At 42.8% G+C, this 12,243-nt stretch overlaps 1 protein-coding gene across 1 annotated transcript; it reads right to left on the bottom strand.

The window, feature by feature from the left end:
- Positions 1-2,292: 2,292 nt before the first annotated feature.
- On the bottom strand, positions 2,293-10,794 carry LOC115114465 (melanocortin-2 receptor accessory protein 2A-like). Its single transcript, XM_029642716.2, has 3 exons — positions 10,132-10,794; positions 9,409-9,508; positions 2,293-4,042 (listed from the first exon to the last, which is right to left on the bottom strand). The coding sequence occupies exons 1-3, from the start codon at positions 10,253-10,255 to the stop codon at positions 3,550-3,552; spliced, it is 717 nt and encodes a 238-aa protein (XP_029498576.1). The 5' UTR covers positions 10,256-10,794; the 3' UTR covers positions 2,293-3,549.
- Between the last annotated feature and the right edge of the window lie 1,449 nt (positions 10,795-12,243).

Genomic DNA, 12,243 nt, shown 5'->3' with positions numbered 1-12,243 from the left:
TTAAAATTAGAGGATTGAAACAGCATCAAACACATCAGGGATTTGAAAGTTCTATTCAAGTTTATTTTTCACCTGGAGAATCATGTCAGGATGAGCCTGCAGGAAGGGTACCACATGAGGGAGGATAATGTCTTCCCTGTAACATACAGCGTTAAGATTGTCTGCAATGACAACAAGCTCAGTCCGATGATGCTGTAACACACCGCCACAGACCATGACGGACCCTCTACCTCCAAATCGATCCCGCTCCAGAGTACAGGCCTCAGTGTAACGCTCATTCCTTCGACGATAAACGCAAATCTGACCATCACCCTTTTTTAATTTTTTTATTTCACCTTTATTTAACCAGGTAGGCTAGTTGAGAACAAGTTCTCATTTGCAACTGCGACCTGGCCAAGATAAAGCATAGCAGTGTGAACAGACAACACAGACAACACACATGGAGTAAACAATTAACAAGTCAATAATACAGTAGAAAAAAGGAGAATCTATATACATTGTGTGCAAAAGGCATGAGGTAGGCGAATAATTACAATTTTGCAGATTAACACTGGAGTGATAAATGATCAGATGGTCATGTACAGGTAGAGATATTGGTGTGCAAAAGAGCAGAAAATAAAATAAATAAAAACAGTATGGGGATGAGGTAGGTAAAAATGGGTGGGCTATTTACCGATAGACTATGTACAGCGGCAGCGATCGGTTAGCTGCTCAGATAGCAGATGTTTGACACAAAACCTCAACTCGTCAGTGAAGAGCACTTTTTGCCAGTCCTGTCTGGTCCAGGGACAGTGGGTTTGTGCCCATAGGTGACGTTGTTGCTGGTGATGTCTGGTGAGGACCTGCCTCAGAACAGGCCTACATTCCCTCAGTCCAGCCTCTCTCAGCCTATTGTGGACAGTCTGAGCACTGATGGAGGGATTGTGCGTTCCTGGTATAACTCGGGCAGTTGTTGTTAACAGTTGTTACCTATCCCGAAGGTGTGATGTTCGGATGTACCAATCCTGTGCAGGTGTTGTTACACGTGGTCTGCCACTACGAGGACGATCATCTGTCCATCCTGTCTCCCTGTAGTGCTGTCTTCTGCGTCTCACGGACATTGCAATTTATTGCCCTAGCCACATCTGCAGTTCTCATGCCTCCTTGCAGCAAGCCTAAGGCACGTTCACGCAGATGAGCAGGGACCCTGGGCATCTTTCTTTTGGTGCTTTTCAAAGTTAGTAGAAAGGCCTCTTTAGTGTCCCAAGTTTTCATAACTGTGACCTTAATTGCCTATCGTCTGTAAGCTGTTAGTGTCTTAAAACCTTTTATAACTAGGGGGCAGTATTTTCATTTTTGGATAAAAAAACGTTCCCGTTTTAAACGACAAGATGCTCGACTATGCATATAATTGACTGCTTTGGATAGAAAACACTGACGTTTCCAAAACTGAAAAGATATGGTCTGTGAGTGCAACAGAACTAATGTTACAGGTGAAATCCAGATAAAAATCCAACCAGGAAGTGCCCCATATTTTGAAAGCCCTGCATGCCAATGACTCCTTATATGGCTGTGAATGGGCTACGAATGAGCTTATGTTTTCTACGTATTCCCCAAGGTGTCTACAGCATTGTGACGTCTTTTTACGCATTTATGTTGAAGAATAGCCGTAAGGGACCACATTGAGCAAGTGGTCACATGATGGCTCCCGCAGAAAATCTTGCGTAAAGTACTGAGGTAGCCATTATTCCAATCGCTTCTAATGAGAAACCAATTGTCCTGACGGATATATTATCGAATAGATATGTGAGAAACACCTTGAGGATTGATTCTAAACAACGTTTGCCATGTTTATGTCGATATTATGGAGCTAATTTGGAAAAATATTCGGTGTTGTAGTGACCGCATTTTCCGGTCGATTTCTCAGCCAAACCGTGAAGAACAAACGGGAGCTATTTCGCCTACAAAAATAATATTTTTGGAAAAAAGGAACATTTGCTATCTAACTGGGAGTCTCCTGAGTGAAAACATCCGAAGTTCTTCAAAGGTAAATGATTTAATTTGATTGCTTTTCTTATTTTCGTGAAAATGTTGCCTGTTGCTAGCAGAGCCTAGCATAGCATTATGCCATGATACACAAATGCTTGTCTAGCGTTGGCAGTAAAGCATATTTTGAAAATCTGAGATGACAGTGTGATTAACAAAAGGCTAAGCTGTGTCTCAATATATTTCATTTGTGATTTTCATGAATAGGAAAATATTCTAGGGGTATTTATGTCCGCTGCGTTATGCTAATTAGTTTGAGGCGATGATCACGCTCCCGCATGCGGGATGGGTAGTATCAAGACGTTTAACGACCGTTCCACAGGTGCATGTTCATTAATTGTTTAAAGTTCATTGAACAAACATGGGTAACAGTGTTTAAACCCTTTACAATGAAGATCTGTGAGGTTATTTGGATTTTTACGAATTATCTTTGCTGAGTTTACTTTTATTTAGTCACAACCTTCTATAGACTTGGCAGATGAGACTGATGTGACATGTAGGTAAAGCATTGACAGGAGCAACACATGGTATATAAAATGATGTCTATGACAGTTTATAGTGAGGAACAAGTGTGCTACAATTAGTACTGAACAAGGACAACATTCAGACTGCTGTTGAATTGAAAACCCAAGAGAAGAGTCTTGCCTTTCTGGTGCATTTTGGTTGTTGTATCAAATTCTCCTTACCTCTTCTGTTGTCTCCATCCCTTTATCTGATTCCTGCAAGGCCTCCACCACTATACGGGGGGACCAAGTGGCACAGTGGTCTAAGGCACTGCATTGCAGTACTAGAGGCGTCACTACAGTTCCGGGTTCAATCCCGGGATGTATCACAACAGGCTGTCATCGGGGGTCCCATAGAGCGGCGCACAATTGGCCCAGCGTTGTCCGGGTTAGGGGAGGATTTGGCCGGGGTAGGCTGTCATTGTAAATAATATTTCTTTCTTAACTCACCTCCTAGTTAAATTTAAAAAATATTAAAACATTCTAATCAACTTGATGAAGCTGAACTTCCAGTTTAGCGTTGAGATGTGACGTCACGTTCTGGCTCTGCGTAGGCAACCTTGTTGACATAAAGATTATAAAAGTAGCGCATATCACATATGTATATTTAACATTAAATGTTTATATATTTTGACTGTACAGTATTTTAGCCTGAACCAAATCTGAACAGAATGAAAATGTCAGGAGGTACAGTTACACAGTGGAGATGGTGTGGGAAGCTGGAACCACAGCCTAATTAGGAGAGCTTGCACTGTACATGACTGGCACAACACAGAATATTAGATTAGGACTTATTTGAACCTCCATGAATTCGGATGACACGACTCTATATAAGGCCGTTGAGTCCTGTGATGTCCTCATAATTATCTATAATGTCCTAACGGAGGTGGGTGTGAGAAGTAAGCAGGACCATAGTCTATTGTGTGATAGACAGGACAGTCCATCTTCTGAAGGGCACTACATGGTCGATGACACTCCCCCTCTAGGATGATTGGTGGTTCCCCAGGAAGTAGAGGGGACCTTAGTCCACCATGTGATGTGCGCTGTGGGGCCGATGACACTCCCCCTCCATGATGATTGGCGGCTCCCCCAGCAGCAGATCGTCCACCCCCAGGGTGGAGCTGTGCTCGGAGTTCACAACGTTAGGGATGTTGAAGTGGGACAGGGACATTGCCTCTCTGTGGTCAGTCCGGATCCCCCCCGACATGGCAGCCCCTTGCAGGGCACAGCTGACACCTACTTCCATCCCCACCACTACCCCCTCCTCTGGGCTGCCTGACCTGCCTCGCCCCGGCCCCTGGACCAGACCTCCTCTGGGTGCTCCCACAGCTCCTGCCCCAGCTCCAGGCCTGGACACCCCCTGGGCCTGTTCCTCATTGATGTAGCAGTGGAAGAGGGAGCGGCTGAGAGAGGAGTCCAGTTGTAGGCATGGCCGGTTGTCAGGGTCTGCAGGGGAGCGGAGGTCCTCCACACAGCTGGTCAGACGAACACGCTTCTTACAGGGCTCAGCTCCTCTAGATGGGGGACATTTGAGGACCAGGAGTGTATTAGAAGAGAAATAGGTGTGACTACCTCACAATTAAAAGTGAAAAATAAGATGCCTTAATCAGAATCAAGGAGGATAGGGAGAGGGAAGAAAGAGACATGGATGGTAGGTAAGGGAGGAGAGGGAAGAAAGGACAGGGAGAGGGAAGAAAGAGACATTTTTTAATATTTTTTTAACCTTTATTTAACTAGGCAAGTCAGTTAAGAACAAATTCTTATTTACAATGACGGCCTAGGAACAGTGTGTCAACTGCCTGTTCAGGGGCAGAACGACAGATTTGTACCTTGTCAGCTCGGGGGTTTGAACTTGCAACCTTCCGGTTCCTAGTCCAACGCTCTAACCACTAGGCTACCCTGCCGCCCCCAACATGGCATGGATGGTAGGTAAGAGAGGATAGGGAAGAAAGAGACATGGGGAAAGGGAAGAAAGAGACATGGATGGTAGGTAAGAGAGGACAGGGAAAGGGAAGAAAGAGACATGGATGGTAGCTAAGAGAGGATAGGGAGAGGGAAGAAAGAGCCATGGATGGTAGGTAAGAGAGGACAGGGAGAGGGAAGAAAGAGATAGGGAGAGGGAAGAAAGAGACATGGATGGTAGCTAAGAGAGGATAGGGAGAGGGAAGAAAGAGCCATGGATGGTAGGTAAGAGAGGACAGGGAGAGGGAAGAAAGAGACATGGATGTAGGTAAGAGAGGATAGGGAGAGGGAAGAAAGAGACATGGATGTAGGTAAGAGAGGATAGGGAGAGGGAAGAAAGAGACATGGATGGTAGGTAAGAGAGGACAGGGAGAGGGAAGAAAGAGACATGGATGGTAGGTAGATGGTATCATGTATTCCCTTTTGGGGCGTATGACTCTTCATTCATGCTTAAACAAACAAGTCTGGATTGAATAATCAGTGCATGTTTGGAAAGAGCTGTGTGTTGCGTGTCCGTGCGCTAATTCTGTGTATGTTGGCGCTCCTGTGTATATTGGCTCAACACTATATTCCTATCCCCTTAGCGGGTGTCTTTATTTTTTGGCTTTAGCTAAGCTCAGTATATAGCTGCATTGAAGCAGGCAGAGAGAGAGAGAGAGAGAGAGAAAGCAGAGTAAATGGATGTCATGGCGTTGGACTAGAGCAGTGGAGCGCTGTGGTCAGCAGACCTGGGAGTTTAACAGGCTTGGCCCTGGTGGGGCCCCTTGAGGCCCCCTGACCTCCATTACTGAACACAGCAAGACAATTAGCTCCTCTACTCAGCAGCCAGCACTCATCAGCTCTCACATTCACTTAGGACCTAATAGGCTATGTTTAGACAGGCAGCCCAATTCAAACATTTTGCCCCAGTTATTGGCCTTTTGACCAATTATATCAGATCATTTCACATCAGATCTTATTCAGAGCTGGTCTAAATGATACAACTACCAATTAGTGAAAATAAGATCTCTCTGGCAGCAAATGAGAGAGCTGTGACAGCTGCCACGCACACAGTCACAGGGATAAGGGTGGTTCAGAGAGCAGCATAAAATGTTCACAGGGGAAAACTGAGCTTAAAGAGTCAGCTTAGAGAGAGTTGAAAAGGGAGAGTGGTAAGAGAGAGAGGGGATGAAGCTCCAAGAGAAATAGAACTCAGACACCGCATGCAAACAGACTGTATCATCAAATTGCCGTACGATAATTTCTATGCAATTGTTGCAATCTATGCACGGCATCACCACAATCAGAATCACACACCATGGAAGTGTTATTCATTATCTTCCAGCCACATGTCAGGTGTGTGTAACAACAGGCTACATCCCACAACTGTATTATAAATCAAATCACCAATAGCAATATAATACATAAAACATGATAGGTAACACTTTATTTGACACCCAGAGTCATAACAGGTTATGACAAGGTCATAACCATGTCATAATATGTAATAACAGCTGACATAACTTGTCATAACCTGGTATAATATGATCATAACACTGTCATGACAAAATGTATATAGACCTGTTGTGTTATTTTATGGCTGGTTATGACACATACACAAGAGTGTCAAAACCCACTAAACCTACCACACAAGGCAAAACATTCCATTATACCATATGCTACTTGTCAACAGTGTTTTTATGTTATATATACAGTACAGTACCAGTCAAAAGTTTGGACACACGTACTCATTCAAGGGTTTTTCTTTATTTTTACATTGTAGAATAATAGTGAAGACATCAAAACTATGAAATAACACATATGAATCATGTAGTAACCAAAAAAAATGTTTTACAAATCTAAATATATTTATATTTGAGATTCTTCAAAGTAGCCACCCTTTGCCTTGACAGCTTTGCACACTCTTGGCATTCTCTCAACCAGCTTCACCTGGAATGCTTTTCAAAGAGTCTTGAATGAGTTCCCACATATGCTGAGCACTTATTGGCTGCCTTTCCTTCACTCTGCAGTCCAACTCCTCCCAAACCATCTCAATTGGGATGAGGTTGGGTGATTGTGGAGTCCAGGTCATCTGATGCAGTACTCCATCACTCTCCTTGGTCAAATAGCCCTTACACAGCCTGGAGGTGTGTTGGGTCATTGTCCTGCTGAAAAACAAAATGATAGACCCACTAAGCGCAAAGCAGATGGGATGGCGTATTGCTGCAGAATGCTGTGGTAGCCATGCTGGTTAAGTGTGCCTTGCATTCTAAAGAAATCACTTACAGTGTCACCAGTAAAGCACCCCCACACCATCACACCTCCCCCTCCATGCTTCACGATGGGAACCACACATGCAAAGATCATCAGTCCACCTACTCTGCATCCCACAAAGACCAAAAATCACAAATTTGGACTCATCAGACCAAAGGACAGATTTCCACCGGTCTAATGTCCATTGCTCGTATTTCTTTGCCCAAGCAAGTCTCTTCTTCTTATTGGTGTCCTTTAGTAGTGGTTTCTTTGTAGCAATTGAACCATGAAGGCCTGATTCACGCAATCTCCTCTGAACAGTTGACATTGAGATGTGTCTGTTACTTGAACTCTGTGAAGCATTTATTTGGGCTGCAATTTGGGGTGCAGTTAACTCTAATGAACTTATCCTCTGCAGTAGAGGTAACTCTGGGTTTTACTTTCTTGTGGCGATCCTCATTATAGCCAGTTTCATCATAGCACTTGATGGTTTTTGCGACTGCTTTGAAGAAACTTTCAAAGTTCTTGAAATATTCCGGATTGTCGTTTCTCTTTGCTTATTTGAGCTGTTCTTGCCATAATATTATGGATGTGGTCTTTTACCAAATAGGGCTCTCTTCTGTATACCCCCCTAACTTGTCACAACATAACTGGCTCAAACGCATTAAGAAGGAAAGAAATTCCACAAATGAACTTTTAAGAAGGCACACCTGTTAATTGAATTGTATTCCAGTGACTACCTCATGAAGCTGGTTGAGAGAATGCCAAGTGTGTGCAAAGCTGTCATCAAGGAATAGGGTGGCAACTTTGAAGAATCTCAAATATAAAATATATTTGGATTTGTTTAACACTTTTTTGTTTACTACATGATTCCATATGTGTTTTTCATAGTTTTGATATCTTCACTATTATTCTACAATGTAGAAATTTGTAAAAAATAAATAAATAAAGAAAAACTCTTGAATGAGTAGGTGTATCCAAACTTTTGACTGGTACTGTATATAAATTTATTTCTTAACGTTGTTAAATTATTATTGTAATTGCACACACATTGATGTCAGACATGCACCTACCCCAATGCTCTGTTGTTGACAGGGATGAATGCAGGAGCAGATTTCAGGAGCAGGACAAGACACCCTCTTTTGGACTGATGACTGATATAAGGGCCTGTAAGTGATAGTCTTATCTGGCTTATATGACAATGATGATCATAATGCTTCTTGACTTTGTCGTAAAGTGTATTGTCTTAGTCCATGTAAAGTGACACAGGATGGTCATAATGCTTCATGACAGAGTCATAAAGTGTATTGTCTTAGTCCATGTAAAGTGACACAGGATGGTCATAATGCTTCATGACAGAGTCATAAAGTGTAGTGTCTTAGTCCATGTAAAGTGACACAGGATGGTCATAATGCTTCTTGACTTTGTCATAAAGTGTATTGTCTTAGTCCATGTAAAGTGACACAGGATGGTCATAATGCTTCATGACAGAGTCATAAAGTGTATTGTCTTAGTCCATGTAAAGTGACACAGGATGGTCATAATGCTTCTTGACAGAGTCATAAAGTGTATTTTCTACAAGTTATTTAAAATATGATGAAAAAAACATAACTGTAAAGAATTAATTACAACAAAAACAAAGGATATAAGAGACAAACTTTCAAATGAAAGGAAACTTTTTGGCAGGAAAAAAAACGAATTTGAATAAATGTAGGTTTTCACACTATTATGTAGGTGTCATAACCAGCCATAAAAAAACACAATATGTCACAACAGGTGTAAATATATGGGTCATGACAGTGGGCGTTACCACATAATTGCATAAATGTATAAACATCCTAAACTTTGATCTTGTAGTTTTTCAAGTAAATGTATTGACCTGTCAAAAAATGTCTTGATGCTTCCCATAAACACATAGTTGAAAGCTCTTGTTCTACAGATGAGCTGCAGCGGTGCGGCTCGCCTACCATTGAAATGATTGGACTTCCACCGGAACGCATACAGTTTACCGCAGTTTGTTTGCACAAGGCTAGAGAGAGAAACAGGGCTTTGTGGGAGGGGGACGAGAGGGAGGGACCACCAAGGGAGAGATCTCTGACTGAAAAGGAGAAGGAAAGAAGGATCAAAGCAGAGCAGAGCATAGCAGGAGAGAGAGAGAGAAAAACAAAAAAAGAGGGCTGCTGATAATTAGAATCCTTTACTAAGAAGTCATCAAACATCAGAGTGCACTGAGACTGGGAGGGATAATTGTCTCCTTTACATAGAGGAAAACCAAGAGACACTCTGAACCAGGCGCTCTCTGTGGTGCTGAAGAAGAACTAACCACAGCCTGTGTAAGGCTCTGCCACTAACATGCCTGGTGCTGTCCATGGTGCTGAAAAGAAAGTACCACAAAACTTGGAATATGAACAGCCACACTGCCAATGTTATTTGCCTGGTGTGATAAATAATTGTGCATGCTAAGAAACTGTCCATGCTGCTGAACCACCACTAATAAGCATGGTGCTATTCATGGTCCTAAAAGCACCAAAAAACTTGGAAACTTGGAACATGGACCAGTCACACTGTCTGCCATTTACCTACTGTGGAAAATAATTGTGCACATGTTAAGAGGCACTGGAAGTTGGTGGATTGCTAAGTAATTCATTTGATTGACATGTGATGGCTGGTTGATAAGGAGACTCACTCGGGATGTGGAGCTCCGGTCTTGGTGAGAAGCGTCAGGACAAAGAACATGAAGATGACAAAGACAGCCAGGCCCACCCAGAAGCCTATCACGATGGAGTCTGCAACACAACAAGACTTGATTGACAGCTCAAATATTTTTTTTTGTTCCAATGTATAGTAGGTCATTATATCAACAGCATGACAAAAACAACATTATTTTAAGCACAATGAGATGGAGAGGAGGGGGAGAGAGAGAGGGGAAGGCTATGAAAATGTATTATGTCTAGACGGGGTGACATTGATTGGTGTATGTTATTGTAGAGGAAAAATAAAGTTATTGATTGTGTATGTGTCTAATATTAAAAGGCTGACACACATACAGGCCTAAACACAGAACCCCCTTACTTAGACACTCAGCACTGACATGCTTATACTACTACTCTGCAGGGTTTACAGTCCAAGGCAGTTCCCCCCACCTCTCTCTCTCTATAGCTCTCATAAACCACACACACCCTCTACCTATTTGTCATTATGAAGAATATCTGCTATACTTAACTTTAACTTCTAGCCAGAAATATGAATATGATGCAATGAGCCATGACAATTCTCACGTACAAATACATGCACACATGATTTAATCACAGTTCACTTCTACAATAAAGTAATAGATGCGTAACGCAGAGAAGATGGGTGAAAGGGTGGAGGGGCAGCACAGGACTGTAAACTGAGATCCTGTACTTACATCGGTGCGCTTTCAGTCCCTCGAACGAAACAGGCTCATCATCGTCGTAATATTCATACGTCCACTTGTAGTCCGGGTCCGGAGCGTTTCCGCCTGATAGATTTGAGTGGTTAAACTCAGACATCTCCAAATAGATCAAAGAGCGCAGGCGGACTAAAGAAAAACAAAAAAGGTGAACGTTAAGTGAGACAGTTTTAATCCCCAACACCAATAAAATAAAATAAATCTCGCGAAGTAGGGGAGGATTTCTGGAATTGACTCTCCGTTCAATAACACGGTTATTATATGAGGCATAATAAACTTCACCACACGCAGCTATGTGTTTACACGGTGCGCGCTCTCTCTCTCTCTCTCTCTCTCTGGATTCGGAAGGAGGGTGCGCCTGTCCATTGACATCATCTTGAATTGCTTTCGGACTCGTGCGCTTGGCTTGAATGCGCAGAGCAATAATGAGTTGGAGGACGGTGAAATGGAGAGCGGTAGGTAGGATATGTGGCCTACACTTTTTTTTAGAAAAAAGGGACTGCGATGTGGAGTGATCTTATCCATCAATGAAAATATTTATGCAAAGGCACTAGTGGCTTTAAAGATGTTCTGGATCTGTGTTTTGGAATACTGTCAATAATCCATCATGTTCAAAGGTCAAACATATGCAATGTTATTGTCACGAAGCCAGAGTGAAATTAAAGCAGCAGAATCCAGGCTATTACTCATCTAAGGTGCAGCAGTTAATTAATCAGTGGATGTTTGAAAGGGATGATTTCAGAAGAGACATTTAATTCATCACTATTTGTTTATCATTGTCTTATTTAGGGATTAAATATTCCCCAGGCAGTGAAGTGCATCAATTCAGTTCATCAATACACTATACAAGCAAGGGCTTTTGGAGATATTAAGCTGAATATCTTGAGCTGAAAATGGAACAATCACTTTAACATTGGTGTGGGCCTATCATTGAAGCGCATGTAAAAGATGCACACAAAAAAATACAATTTGAAAAAGATCAATGTTGAAGAAAATCTGTTTACACTGGGTGAACTCACATGCAGTTACAGTAAGATAGCAATGTTCATTTTGAATGCTGAACCATAATGGCCTTGGGCTGATCATTATAGTACATTCTTAACCCTGGGGCAACTTGTCCATGCCTCTAGAGGGTCAAGACTAAAGAGAAATCCCTGTCTGAAATGATCAACAGCCTACATAAGCAACTTCTCAAAGATAATGAGGAGACATTTATCAAAGCAGCCACATATACAAACAGTTACTGTAGGCAACATGAAAGACACTTAGTAAATGATCCGGTCCCCTTTTAGAGTTCAAATATGCCAGCAGATTATAGACTATATCTGCCTAGCACGGCTATACTGGCTATTCTGTATGTGTGTAACCCTGTGTGATCTGCTGGTCAGGTGTGCTATTCTATTGAGTCATCCTTCCAGACCTGCAGGCCAGTGTTTAGCTCTTATTAACCAGAGCTCAGGGAACACAACACACACACACACACACACACTCTGCTACAGCTAATTGGACCACAGGACAACAGTCAGCCAGCCGACTTCAACTGGGTAAAGCCAGACACTCCATACCTTCCCTCGCATCTTATCTGCCAGGAAGTCATACTTTTGCTTCTTGTGCTGGTATGCTTCCACACACCTCTCTGAGGGCACTGTGAGTTCCACAGTCACCGGCTTTTTCTCCTTCACCGCCCATATGATGATGTCTGGACGGAGAGTGGTGACAACCATGTCAGGGAGGAAGATCAGCTTTCTGTCTAGGTCAGCACGCATCTACCACGATCTTGCATCTCCCACATTCTGGCTTGTTCCAGAATGCCGTCCTTCCTGGGTGTGGCTACTTCTGCTTCCCGTGGCCTGACTAAGTTGATGTGGTGGCCTTTGTTGGTGGGAGTCCTATTTTCCCTCTGTTGATTCTCGAGGATCATGGCCAGTTCCCTTAACTTGGTCGTGCCTCCATCTGAATTTGCCTAGGGAGAGGGCAAGAGTGCACTATGTTAAAACATTCTCCATGGTGCCAAGTTTGTTGCAGAGAGAGAGGTTTGGGTTTTCAGCGAGGCCCCACCTGTGTAAGTTAGTGAGGGACGGGAGCACG

Source organism: Oncorhynchus nerka, linkage group LG3, assembly GCF_034236695.1.
Source record: "Oncorhynchus nerka isolate Pitt River linkage group LG3, Oner_Uvic_2.0, whole genome shotgun sequence".
Lineage (NCBI taxonomy): Eukaryota > Metazoa > Chordata > Actinopteri > Salmoniformes > Salmonidae > Oncorhynchus > Oncorhynchus nerka.
This window is presented reverse-complemented; position numbering and strand designations above follow the sequence as displayed.